Genomic DNA, 14,585 nt, shown 5'->3' with positions numbered 1-14,585 from the left:
ATTTTTTTTTTGCGCATACTATTTTTTTGATCACATTTTATGAAAGATCAATCATAATAATTAATTATCTATGAAATTAAATTTTATGATGTCTGATATTTCAATATTTAATATGCTAAATAAAAGTTATATCTAGTATTTAATCGTTGCGATTTATCAACACTTGTAACAGGTAATACTATGATATTTAACTAGTTATATTATTGATAAAAATTGTGATTTTTACCTTTTACTATGATTTTTATTTATTAAATAAGTACGATATAAAACGGTTTACTTTAGTTCTATTCTATATTCTATCTACCTATACGATTTATTTTTTTAAAGTGGTTTAATTAATCCCTAGAAGCGCTGGTGGCCTAGCGGTAAGAGCGTGCGACTTGCAATCCGGAGGTCGCGGGTTCGAACCCTGGCTCGTACCAATGAGTTTTTCGGAACTTATGTACTTACGAAATATCAGTTGATATTTACCAGTCACTTTTCGGTGAAGGAAAACATCGTGAGGAAACCGGACTAATCCCAATACGGGCCTACCCTCTGGGTTGGAAGGTCAGATGGCAGTCGCTTTCGTAAAAACAAGTGCCCACGCCAATTACTGGGATTAGTTGCCAAGCGGACCCCAGGCTCCCATGAGCCGTATCAAAATGCTGGGACAACGCGAGGAAGATGATGAAAGTGGTTTAATCCCTAACTAAAAACAAAGAGAGATTTTTCAATACATCGTTTTAAATTAGAACCAAATTGGTTCACATGGTCACATTCAAGTCTCAGGGCGTGAGTCTCCAGTACCTACTAATATGCCGTAAAATTCATAGCGCTTAAAGTCTATTTTTTTATTCCGTAGACTGAAATGACAGTTAATTGTATGAACATGAAATGTCATTTCATACTATTAACTGTCATTTCAGTCTACCGAATAAAAAAATAGACTTTAGGTACGCGTTTAGGTCGCAAGATTCACGCTCCGTTGGTTTGTTGTCAAAACAACAACAACAACGTGCTCGCAACGCTCCGTAGAGATCGAAACGCAACTGTCACTGTCACACTAATATAGAAGAGAGATAGAGATACACAAAGCGATTCGATAGCGAAGCGAAAGCGATTGTCACCTTGGCTAGGCCGCCAGGTTCACTATGCCGGTTCTATACGTAGGTAGAGTCTGTGCGGAAAGAGAACAGTCATGGAATGTATGGGGCCCAATACATTCCACGACTCTTCTCTTTCCGCACAGACTCTAGTAATGATAGTTCAATGTAGTTCACAGAGCCACTAATTATTGATGGAATGCTTTAGCTTGGGCGATGGTGTCGGGCAGGTCGCGCTGTAACGTCTCAGGTGTCGTGAGTGTCAGCAGCGCGGCTAGCAACGCTGAACCGCCGAAGAGGAGCGTCGGCAATGGATGCCACCAGTTACCCTGAAACGTTAAGTAATAAACTTTTACAGTACATATGGTGCTACTTTCCCGAACTAGTGCGGGAAAGAGGACTTTCCATGCGTATGTAGAAAGTTTACAGGGCCATATGTACTGTAAAAAGTTGTACGATACACGTGCGAGTAGGTAATTCGCAACTCGTGTCGATTTAAAACAATCCCTTCGGTCGTGTTTTACTTTATCTCCACTCGTTTCGAATTTCCTCTGTTTCGCACTAGTTCATAAAATAATATTAGCAAAAAGCGTGACTGCCATTGTTAGTTTCAATTTTTTTTGATAAGCAAGGCTAAGGGTAGGGGAGTCCAGGTTTTGAATCATCCTTCATTTACTTTTACCATATTATTAGCTTTGTTGTCACCTTTCCAACGTCAAAATGACCCCGTGCAATATGACACTTCCAACGGTTCCAACCATGGACAGATGTGTTTATTTATCCCAAAGGTTTATCCATTGGAGAGTAATACCTTTTTCACAAGTGAACGTCTTTCGAATGACGATTATTGATGATTACATTAAAAGATTAAAGATAACAAGTTGAAAGGCGATCATCTACTCACCCATAGTGGAGTCAGGGGTGCTAAGACAGAGCCAACTCTAGCCACCATTTAACAGGCCCACTAAGCAGCCCCTCGCGCTGGTGGGCACGTAGATACCGTTGAAGCAGATAGATATGCACATCTTATACATAGTCACAGACTCACCAACAGTGGAGTCAGGGGTGCTAAGACAGAACCAACTCTAGCCACCATGGAACAGGCGCCCACTTAGCCGCCCCTCGCGCTAGTGGGCACCAGCTCTGATGAATACACGTAGATACCGTTGAAGCAGATAGATATGCACATCTTACACATAGTCATAGACTCACCAACAGTGGAGTCAGGGGTGCTAAGACAGAGCCAACTCTAGCCACCATGGAACAGGCGCCCACTAAGCAGCCCCTCGCGCTGGTGGGCACCAGCTCGGACGTGTACACGTAGATACCGTTGAAGCAGATAGATATGCACATTTTGCCGAGCAGGAATATCACTATTAATTCCGTCTTGGCAGCTGAAACAGTATTATGGAGATAGCAATATTTTTCGATTCGAAAGGAAATAGGTGGCATCTTACACTAAATATAGGTAGCTTCATACAGTTCATAGTGGAAATAATATAGGTAGGAAAAACAAAAATCTCATAAAATTTTATAAGGACCTATAAGATCTTAAAGTTAGAGTCAGGAGAGTTTAAATTTAGAGTTATTGGTAAGAGTTTAAATGTAGAGCCTGTGTGGAAAGAGAAGAGCCGTAGAATGTATTGACTCTCATACATCCTCTTCTCTTTCCACACAGACCTTTTATAAATGAACGAATGAGATGGTGGCACGATACGTTTTGGCCAATCTTGTTGGCTGTTGAATTTGCGACTGGTACGAAAAAGAACACTAACTGGAAAGTGCCGCTGTTATCACATGGCATATGTTATGTGTATGACCTCAGTCCTCAACTCTGGTGACAAGAACTTCATTGTTCACTTACCTTTTGGTACAAAAGCTTCTGCAACGCATGAGATCCCACAAACCAGGAACCCTCCCAGCAACGTATACTTCCTCCCGATCTTGTTAAGCGAGAAGCAAGCGATGAACTCGCCAATTAGCGTCGAGATGGCGGACAGAGCGAAGTTCGCTATCTTGTTGCCAGGCAACGTGACGGAGTTGATCAGGAGGCCGTAGTAGACGAATGCTGCTGTGAACCACCACCATGAGCATACTACTAGCCTGAAAACAACGTTAGAAAAGAATACCTTATTTTTAAGAAAATAGTATGGTCAGTTCTGTGAAATTTTAAGCTGTTCAGTCTAGTTTAAAGCCCCAAGATTTAAATAATTAAAAATAGACGAATTGCCGAACTAGATCAATTGAGGATTAAAAAACAAGTCTATAATATTCGTAAATTGTAACACTGCAGACTCGATTGGGTTGAAATACCGGAATGCCATTATTAATTACGTTTGGTAAATTCAGCAGCAGTGGCAGTGGACGTGTCCAAAATAATATGCACTTACTCTTATTATCTTAACAACATAGTAGTATTTATTAAGCTTTTAAACAAATCACTCGCTGATGACCAATTTACCACTAGATCAAGCACATCAGGCTATTCAGGCTATTAAAAATTTTAACCAACCACCAACCTTTTAACCAACATCGCCGAAGAAAACAACAGTCTCGGATGGAACTTTTCCTTCTCTACTTCTTTATCCGCATCAAATCCTACTTTCGAATTCCGAATAGCATCGATCATCTTCCGTGACAACGCCACACCATTCCACTTTGAAATCTTCTGTACCAGCATGACAGCTTTATCATTCTTCTCATTAACAATCAGCCAGCGTAAGGATTCTTCTAGAAGAAAGATGTAGGCGAGGAAGATGAAGGCAGGGCAGTAGAGGAAGAGCTGGAAGTGTCTCCAGTAAGGGACGAGCCAGACGATAAGGGTTAGGAGGAGTTCACCGGAGGAGATCATGATCCCAAGGACTAGGGCGCTGATTATGCGTTTGTTCTTGCCGACTAGCTCTAGCACTGAAATGTCAAATGTTACAACAACTCTATGATAAGTAGATTGAAAATCATTTTTTTCTAATGTTGTAGACCAAAGTGGGAAAACTGGCGAGGGCAATTGCTTTCCACAGTAAGTATGGGCATGCGATGCGAAGGAATGAAAATATTGAAAATCATATGAAAGACGGGTAATCAAGAAAAAAAATTTAGGGTAGTAGAAGAAGTAGACTACGTATAAAAAGTGGATGAACCGTGAGATGGAAATTAAAAGATACCTACCTAAAATTACGAGTGACAGATAGCAAAGGAAGAGAAAAATATGCTGCGTCATCAAGTGAACGGGAAAACGAATGATGAAAATAGGAATTAGAATATATTTAAATGCTTACTCAGCACAAAACATGTGGTGTAGGTTCCTGTAACCAGCGCAGCCTCTAAAAGCTCCAGTAACAAGTAAAGGGGATATCCGGTCCAGCCCGGACCCGCGGTTAGGGTCTTGAAGGCCCCCACCACCAGACCCAGCCCGCTGGCTATTATAGATTTTCTTCGACCCCATCTGAAACATATCGTAGCGGGTATTTTTTATATCATGTAGGTGGCAAACAAGCGGTAGCTACGGATGCTTGCAAACCAGAAGTATCACTCGTTTGCGACATTTTCAATAGTAGTACATCCCTTTTTGTGGTCTATGACGAACATCTTGGCATCAAAACGTGATTGCATAAAGTTCCCATGTCTACCTTTAGTTTTCATCATGAGACCAACTAATTCGGGAATCGGAAATTGTAAAATATTACTCGAAAAGTGTAGGTACTTAATAAAAAGCCAAAGTGTAGAACTTTCTTTGCTTTTCCATCCGTCCGCTATAAAAAGAACCTCTAAAATTGCAACCAATAGTGTGTACTGAAAATTGAATACTGTTGAAACTTGAAAGAATATAGTTCAAAATCACGGACCTGTCAGAAACGAAGCCCATCAAAGGCATGGATATCATCACACCCACGTTGTGGACGGTGCCCACAAGCGTCCGCTTCCACTCTTGGCAGGCCAGGTCGAACTGCAGAAAATATTTTAAAACCTTCAAACAGTCGTTAATTTTTTACCGATTTCCAATTAGAAGTTTCCCAACGAAAAACATCCATCTTTTTTCATATTATACATTCATAGTTTCTTGTGCAATGTGTAACTAATATAAGACCTCAATTTCGTAAAAATATGTTTATGATCATGATCATGATCATGATGGCATGATTGGTACTTAGGGAATGCACAATAATTGATCTTGATAGAGTTGTTAGATTAGACCTAGCTAGGTTTGCAGCTATTTTGATAGCCCAGACTGTGCAAGTCTTATTTTAGACATCATACTTCTATAAAATTTAAATAACACTTGCACAGTCTGTGCTATCAAAATCGCTGCCAACTTATCTTGGTCTAACTCTATCTGTGGTAGCAGTGGTGGACTGGTGGTAAGAGAAAAAGTTAGAAAGTAGAGAAAATATTGTAAGTTAGATACAACCTACCTCAGACACTATGGAGTTCCGGGAGCCATACACCCACTTGTCACCCGGCACGGACTGGTTGACAAAGCTGTGCACGCTACAGTTGGCAACGACGCCGCTGGCGAGAACGGGGCGAGAACAGCGATGTTCGACTGCAGGCCACCAGGGTAGCAGGGCTGGTGTGGAGTTTGCAGTATATTAGTAGGAATTGCACCTACTTCAGACACTATGGAGTTGCTGGAGCCATACACCCACTTGTCACACGGCACGGACTGGTTGATGAAGCTGTGCACGCTGCAGTTGCCAGCGATGCCGCTGGCGAGAACTGGGCGGGAACAGCGATGTTTGACCGCAGGCCACCAGGGTGGCAGAGCTGGTGTGGAGTTTGCAGTATATTAGTAGGAATTGCACCTACTTCAGACACTATGGAGTTGCTGGAGCCATACAACCACTTGTCACACGGCACGGACTGGTTGATGAAGCTGTGCACGCTGCAGTTGCCAGCGATGCCGCTGGCGAGAACGGGGCGGGAACAGCGATGTTCGACCGCAGGCCACCAGGGTGGCAGGGCTGGTGTGGAGTTTGCAGTATATTAGTAGGATTGCACCTACTTCAGACACTATAGAGTTCCTGGAGCCGTACACCCACTTGTCACATGGCAGAGACTGGTTGACGAAGCTGTGCACGCTGCAGTTGCCAACGACGCCGCTGGCGAGAACGGGGCGGGAACAGCGATGTTCGACCGCAGGCCACCAGGGTGGCAGGGCTGGTGTGGAGTTTGATGTTTCGCAGGCTGGTACGGCACATCTGTAGGCAATAAATTAAAGAAAAAAATTATCAATGAATTTTACGACATTCATGATTCTTGATCTCTTTGTTTTCATAGTCCATTTCTAATTAGTAAATAGTAGTAGTAGTAGTTCTTATTGTCAGTTGCTCCAAACGGTCTATCAACGTCATAGTAGGTAGTTCGTTAAAGTTTGCTTGTATGAAAGTTTGACAGTTAGAGTCTGTTCAGAAAGAGAAGAGTCGTGGGATGTATTGGGCCCCATACATTCCACGACTCTTCTCTTTCCGCACAGACTCTACGACAGCTGCAGGCGCCATATTTAAGGTTGATGAGTCCGTTGACTTACCTTAAAACTTGTGATGTCACTTTATTTTAAAACACTATAATAAAAAGTTTCAGTAAACTTATCCGACTTTGGACTTTCCCACAATTTTTCGTCATCTTGTAGAAAATTTTCTACTCATATTAAAACAGGATCAATTATTGACATTATAAAAAAATAACCATTTTCCGAAATCAAAAGATTTAATAATTAATAGTTGATTAAATAGTTGGATATCCAGTTAAATTCATCGTCTTCAAAAATAGGCAGTAAATATGATATCTTTATAACCTATTCTAAATCTATTCTAATTTGCCGTTGACAAAGAGCGCTCTTCTAATTTGTCATTTTGCCTGCATTTTGCTATAATAATTCTAACAGGCTCATCATCATGATTGCCATGATTGCTATGATTGCTGCTAACAACGGCATATACCTAACAATCGGCTCAACTGAAACCAGAATAAACAACGATATGAATCAATTTCAGTGTTCAAGTTATATTTATTACTACAAGAGTACCTTGCAAAGTGAAATAACTGTCACGTAAATTGTCCGTAAACACCCGTAAACATTTTTTGGAAGTTTACTTTTGTTTCGGTCGCAAGTCGGTGTTTGTTGTTGTCGCAATCGGATTTCGAAGGATCGGACTTATCAGATCATTATTTATTATAGAACTTCGGTGGCTACTAGTAGATCCCTGCCTCGAAATAGGTTCACATGATTCTTTGGGCGACATTTGGCAATTGGTAGAATTTGTGCGGAAAGAGAAGAGTCGTGGAATGTATTGGGCCCCATACATTCCACGACTCTTCTCTTTCCGCACAGAGTCTAATAAAACGAAACATTTTTTGACAAACCTGGCATCCTCGGCTGCCGCAGAAAACACATAGTTGATGTTGCTCATCGCAGTAAACAGTATAGGTATTGTTGCCAGCACGTACTGCCACCGCTGGAACCTTCCGAAGGTCGCCATTGACCCTATTGACGTCACTGGCTCCGCTGGCTGGACGATCACGGGCATTGAGATTTGAGAAGACATGACGCTATTCCCAAGTTACCACCTTATTCATAAAACTTGACTTGATTAAATGTTAATTTGGTTTTTATTTCGTCATGCATATGTTCAAAACAATCACTATTTACTACAATTACTTAGTCCATATTTACAAAATAACTTATAAATATTGTGGATTTAAGACTGACGAGTTGTAGAAATTCACTTTTCTGACTGACTCTCTAAGTAGCCCTGCAGTGTAATGTCGACTGAAGCCTGCTGTGGTATAGGTACTATTCTTGTGGTACCTACTTCGTTCATAATGTCAACCAATTTCATATAAGTGGCTTGTTTGATGACGTCTGAATCAAAGAATGGACTTATTGCAGACTTATTGTCACAGCTGAGGGTAAGATATTATATTTATAGATAACTACAATGTTGTGCAAAGTAATAAGAATGTTTAATTCTACAGATAATTATTTAATTATGAACTAATTCATGATAGATTATGTTTGCATATATTTCCTTACAATGAAAAGCTACAAAATATTTAAACTACATTACCTACGTTTAAGATACTAGGGATAAGGGATACAAATGGAAAACCACAAAATAAGATAAACTTACAACTTTAATATCATGCAAACTATCAGCTTCCTTTCCTTCCCAATGCAAAGGTGCCTATGACGCTTACGGTATTTCCACGCTGGGTTAATTACTATGGACAGCTACAAAACTCGTTGTAACTTCATCATCATTTCGTAATTTTTTTGGTTAGTAAATAACTTCAAAAAAAGCAACAACAGCTGCGAAAGTTGCGTCAGAAGATATGGCGATCGCCTGGGTTTTGAAGTTTTATCTCAATAACTCTGAAAAAACAAGAGTTAGAAGCGATGAAAGAGCTTGTAGTCGGTCTTACCTGATAGACGGTCTTAGCCACATTGACCTTACCTAAGTAAAATCTTCCTATTGAAGGATAAATCATGTTCTCCCATTCCCATTATAGTTTAAACAATGAATGTGCCACTACTGTATAATGCTTGTTTTCATAGGCAACCTACTTATTTGCGAGCCTAATATTAAGTTCCTTTGTATGAATTCATGAATTGTATGGCTATACAAATGCTAAACAAACTTGTTATCAAATAGAGTAGTTAGGTTAGCTTATTTATAGCATAGAAAACATACATTATGAGTAGCGTTCTCTAATAGCGGAATTTGTTTGACAACTCAAAGCTAGTTGCACAATGTAGTCGCTGGTTCAATAGGTAGTCAGTTATACATATTTATTAGGTAATATTGCGGACATTTTTTTATAATAGATGGCAGTGTCACGCAAATTCAAGTTCTGCAACAGCGAATTTTCATACATTTTCGTCTTATCAAAACCAGTCAAAACTTATGATACAAATTTAATATGTTATAAATTCTATGTAAGGTAAACGTACTATTGCTCGACATGCTAATGCCCAATAGATGACACCCTGCTATCACCTCTATTGACAATGACTTAAGTTTCCGGGACCGCGTCGAGCACCAGTACGTTTACCTATTGAGAGTAAGTTTATTTATAAGATAAATATGTCCAATTAATAATACATATTATGATCCCCAAGATACCTTATTGAATAACATTTTATCAGTCGCTTTTAACTCCAAAATTAAGATCGGGCAAAAAATTCTTATCAAAAGTTTATCAGCTAAATGTCAAGTGCAGAGTACATCTCTTTACAGTGTCAGTAATGCATGTTACGTAGAGACAAAACCTCGTATAATCTGCGTTAATCGGTTCTGCGTTAATTTTCTAACTTATCTAAGAGTATACTTACTATAGTAAAACTAACAAAATTTCAGAATATTTTTTAAGGAAAAGTATTTTAAAACTAGTGAAAATATAAACAATCTTAAACTAAGTGCAAGAACCTCTATAGATAAACTAAAAATTGGCCCAGTCACCGTCGGCGGGCCAACTAGTGAAATGGATGAAACGAAAGACGATCAAGATGATGTATCTATAAAAGGGAAAGATAATCGTCTTTCGAAAGTGAATTTGGACATGATAATAAAAGAGGAGGTAGGAGAGTTTGGACGGTACCAGAAAATGGCTTTGGGGCTGTGTTTGATAGTGGCGCTGTTTAGTGGGTACAGCGGAAATGAGTATGTGTTCACTGCTGCAAGGATTTCGACGAGGTGATGTTATCTTACAAGCTTTTATTTAGTTTCACCTGTCCAGTTGTTTGTCTGTAATCAAATCTTGCAAGTTAAATTTGACCCATTTCCCGGTTACCGATGAAGCTGAAAATTTGCATAGTCGGGTGACATGCAATATTATTGGACCATTGAGTTGATCTGAGGATGGAAACAGGAACTCAGACAGGAGGTAATAGGAACTCTGTGATAAAACAACGCAACCTAATTGTGTTTGGGGCTGTTAGAATTGTCTCGATGAGTATTACATAGTTGCCTGTGGAATAAAAGTACAGTCAGCGATAAAAGCTTGTACCTACCAAAAATGTTTTTTTGTTGTTGCCATAAACATATTTTCCCCGTACGCTACGTGGTACAGTCTGCATCAAAAGTAACGGATCAGGATACGGGTCAAATATCTTCCATGCTAAAGCAATTAAAATATTTATCTATATTTGGAAAAGAATTCCAGAATGGCAAATACTTTTGAAGCATTTAAACATACAGTTATTCTTTAATCTAGATTTAAGATAACAAGCCAAGGACGTAGAAAAAATTTGTGTGAGAAGATCATAGTCTTAAATATTTAGGCATTTTAGACGCACTTGATAACCTAAGTAGATAGTATATTATGTAAATATCATAACTACTTTTATGCTAAGTAACTACAGTATGCAGTAGGTTTATTCTTAGAATGAATAAAGCACGAAATAATATAATTATTACAGGAAATAAAAGTATTAACCTGTGGAATAACCTGTCGCCTGTGGTAGAGTCAGACCGAGAAAAGTCTGCAGCGATTTTGATAGCTCACGCAGTGCAAGTGTCATTTTAAACGTCAAACTTCTATGAATTTATGACGTGTAAATAACACTTGCACTGCGTGGGCTATCAAAATCGCTGCAGACTTTTCTTGGTCTAACTCTATTTCCGGACCGATACGACCTTCAAACTTTCAAGAAAAGAGCCTATTCCCATCTCAAAGACCGGCAACACTTCAACCCCTCTGGTCTTCTGGGTAGTCCATGGGCGACGGAAATAATTTAGTATTAGGCGATTTGTCTGCTCGTTTGCCTCCTTTATTGTAAAAAAACGTGTTTTTTCAGATGCTTGATTCCCGAATGCGAGACTGGAGATTTTTCACCATCATGGCTGTCTCTAGCCATACCCAGTGCCGGTAGTGCCTTCGACAACTGTAGAAGATTCAACTCTTCAGGACTTAGCTGCTCGGCGGACAATTTCGATCGACATGACGTCGTGCGGTGCGAGGAGTATGTTTATGAGAAAACTGACACTGTTGTCTATGAGGTACGTTTTGTATTGGATAGTTCGACAGCAAAGTTCTTTAGCAGGATGACAGTTTTGGATTTCCTGGTCCTAGACCCTCTTTTGTCCTGCATATGTCCGAAACGTGCCGAAACGTATGCGCAACTCTGGACTTTTATTTTTCAGTTTAACCTGGCATGTCAAGAATGGCGTCGCTCGCTCATCGGCTCAGCCAGCACGTTTGGCAAGATGCTAGCCCTGCCATTGACTGGCATTTTCGCCGACAGATATGGCCGACGTACAGCCCTCGCCCTTAATGCCTTTAACTGTGCCTGGATTGGCACGGTGAGGTCTTTCTCGCAGTCCTATGGCAGTTTTATCGCTCTGGAGTATTTGGAAGCTGCTTTTGGGGCTGCGGCCTTTTCTTGTGGGAATACTATTGGTGAGTTGGGAAGCAAATTCTATATACATATATGCGATATATGACGGTTTAGATCTCTAGTTGATTATTTTAGATGCCAATCCTTTTTTTCTCTGAGCTAAATAAATACAGTGGGGCGTATTGGGAAAACGCCAGTCGAAAATTGAAAATGTATCGATATGACAGATGTGAAGCTCACATGTCAGCTTCTCGCGATATTTTCCTATTGTTAATTGGCTGGACTCCCCTCGCAAAAAAATCAATAGTGCATTAAAAGACTTACATTATCGAAAGAAATAAATACCTACTTGTAGTTCATTAATCTTTTGGTAAAAAAAATGAGAGTTAGCAACAGTGGACAAGATGCAATTACTGATAAGATTGACATTGAATGATCTATATCGTTTCTTTTTTTACCGCACTCAACACCCACTCGTTCCAGCTTAAACTGACTCCATGACCGTGAGAATTCCACTGTCCTTGAGAGCATCATGACTAATATAACTTAATTGTAACACCATTCATCAAAATTAGATTATAATCGACTTTAAAGATTTTATCTCACTTGTCAACAGTGATGGAGTTTATGGGGCCGAAGTACAGAGTTGCTGCCGGCGCGGCGATGTCTACTTTCTACGCTACGGGACTCATTATGCAAGCCCTTATGGCGTGGGCCTTTCCTTACTGGAGACACTTGACTTTAGCCTTATTCATACCGCAGCTGGTCACTGTTATATACTTCTGGATCATGCCAGAATCAGTCCGATGGTATCTGAGCAAAGGCCGTTATAAAGAAGCTGAATCACAGTTAAAGAAAGCAGCTAAAATGAACCGTAAATTACTATCAGAAGCATCGCTAGCTAAACTTAGAGAGAGCTCAGAAGAAGAGAGAAAGATGAAAGAATTGAAGAAGGAAGGGACAATTAAGGATCCTTGGCTAGTGACGCTTGTATTCCAACATAAACCAATTCTGCTGCGCTGTATTATAACACCAGTTTGGTGGATCACGACAACGTTGATATACTATGGGTTGTCGATGAATGCTGTCACCATGTCAGGGAATAAATACGTAAATTACATAGCGGTAGGGGCGGTGGAAATACCAGGGTATTGGACAGCTGTGCTCCTATTTGATAGGATCGGCAGGAAGCCGTTGCTCTGCTGCGCTTTCTGGATGTGTGCGGCGTGTCAAATTGGCTTTATTTTTATGACAAAAGGTATTTTTAATACAAACGTAAGCGATTATATACTAGTTCTTAACGCAAGTAGCAACATTTAGCACTAATCAATGTGTACATCGGTTCTATATTATGCTTCTAACTGAAAAACATTTTTTCTTCCTAAAAATTGTAAATACAGATGTCAATCACAAGGAAAAAATCAACGATGATCAATTGATCTACTCTAGCCAACGTGGGATCGTAATAATGATCGTAATGATGATGTCGTAGATTGTAATAATGTGGTACGTCCCACAATAAAAAAAGGAAAAATATATTAACATTTAACACTTTTTCTTTGTTACAGATTACTATAACCTCTCCTTGGCAGTGTACCTGGTGGGCAAGTACAGCATCTCAATCGTCGTAACCTGCGTGTACGTGTACACGAATGAGCTGTTCCCAACGCAGTATCGAGGCAGTCTGTTCTCCTTCGCTTCCATGATCGGCAGGATTGGCGCCATATCAGCACCTCTCACTCCTGCTTTAGTGAGTATACGTTTAGACAGAGAGCCTAGCCTACGCCCCCGTCAATCGAAGTCTAACCAATCTACTGACGTGTGTACCACATGAAAGTATCCATGAGTTTCTCAACAATTTCATATTATATCCTCCTAAGGCCCAACGTCCTACCTATAGTACTTCTTCAGTCCGATGAAATTTAAAGCATATTCAATTGAAACAGAATTGCATTTCTTTTGTTTGGTTTTATTTTCAACCAAATAAAAATCAACTCTATTCCCAGCACTATAGGTTCAAATATCAGTGGAAAATTGGATTCTTCATTTGTATGGCTGGGAGGATAAATGACAACTATTACGCTAACGTAATAGGTAGCTAAAGTCTATTTAAAAAAAAATAGACTTTAGGTAGTCATTAAGGCGTTAAAATGCATGTTCAGAAATGTTTGGTATTTGACCCAAATGCAGGTTGCTGTTTAGTCTCCAGGGTTTTCATCAGTGATAATCTCATTCCACAGGGCACAATGGTGTGGAAGCACCTCCCATTCGTGTTGTTCGGGAGTTTCGCAGCACTATCAGGCTTACTGGTGCTGCTGGCTCCAGAGACTAAAGGAACCACGCTACCGGACACCATGCAGCAGGCTGCGGACCTTGGCAGGTCGAAGAAACCTTCCGAGAGCTTATGAATGAATGAATGAAAAACAATATTTCAATTCAAAAAGTGATTTGTTAAGATTTAGTTGGTAGCCGTTCGCCCCCGAAATGGAAATTTCATCAAAAAAGTACCTAGGATCGCAAAGCTATTCTTCCCTCTTAACAATTGCGTGCAAAATTTCAACCCGTACTGCACCTTCTTAAGGCATGAGTTCCAGAATAAAAATAGGTACTTATACTAATTAAGTCACTACTATGTAATTTTCAAGGTTATATAAATCCGTTTAGATATTTTCGCGTGAGGGAACAAGCATTCAAACACCTAAACATGTATTTATAATATTATTCTTTGGTCTAGGAATGAATAATGGAATGAGTTGCCTCCTGAGGTAATTGCTTTGAGGTAGGGTTATCAAGGGTCGGCAACGCTTAAGTACCTCCGGTGATGTTGCTTATGTCCATGGGCGATGATGACCGCTTCCCATCAGGCGGCTCGTCTGCTCGTTTGATGACTATCACATGAAAAAAAAAATCAGTCTTGGGTCACCCAAAAGCTTACGTAGTCTTATCTTACTCCAAGGCTAGGGCCGCTCTGTAACGGCGGGTAAGCAAATCAGCAATATGATGATCGTAGATATTGTAGGTATGTTTCTGACATGCATCAGAATGATATCAGCCGCTTTTTACTTTCCTAATTCCCCAATAGCCGAATGTAATCCAATACATTGTCTTATCAATAGTTTATCAGTTACGTTAAGTACATGTCAAGTACATTTGATCTCTTGTACTTA

At 39.9% G+C, this 14,585-nt stretch overlaps 2 protein-coding genes across 2 annotated transcripts; one reads left to right on the top strand and one right to left on the bottom strand.

Moving 5' to 3' along the window:
• Window positions 1-1,261: 1,261 nt before the first annotated feature.
• On the bottom strand, window positions 1,262-7,638 carry LOC134651596 (organic cation transporter protein-like). The gene is made up of 8 exons (XM_063506698.1): window positions 7,446-7,638; window positions 6,085-6,280; window positions 4,928-5,028; window positions 4,361-4,527; window positions 3,605-3,992; window positions 2,950-3,188; window positions 2,298-2,479; window positions 1,262-1,414 (listed from the first exon to the last, which is right to left on the bottom strand). The coding sequence occupies exons 1-8, from the start codon at window positions 7,625-7,627 to the stop codon at window positions 1,274-1,276; spliced, it is 1,596 nt and encodes a 531-aa protein (XP_063362768.1). The 5' UTR covers window positions 7,628-7,638; the 3' UTR covers window positions 1,262-1,273.
• Window positions 7,639-9,563: 1,925 nt separating this feature from the next.
• LOC134651712 (organic cation transporter protein-like) lies at window positions 9,564-13,826 on the top strand. Its single transcript, XM_063506814.1, has 6 exons — window positions 9,564-9,775; window positions 10,879-11,080; window positions 11,225-11,480; window positions 12,035-12,676; window positions 12,987-13,168; window positions 13,581-13,826. The coding sequence occupies exons 1-6, from the start codon at window positions 9,564-9,566 to the stop codon at window positions 13,824-13,826; spliced, it is 1,740 nt and encodes a 579-aa protein (XP_063362884.1).
• Window positions 13,827-14,585: the final 759 nt, after the last annotated feature.

The sequence above is a fragment of the Cydia amplana genome, chromosome 10, assembly GCF_948474715.1.
Source record: "Cydia amplana chromosome 10, ilCydAmpl1.1, whole genome shotgun sequence".
NCBI lineage: Eukaryota > Metazoa > Arthropoda > Insecta > Lepidoptera > Tortricidae > Cydia > Cydia amplana.
This window is presented reverse-complemented; position numbering and strand designations above follow the sequence as displayed.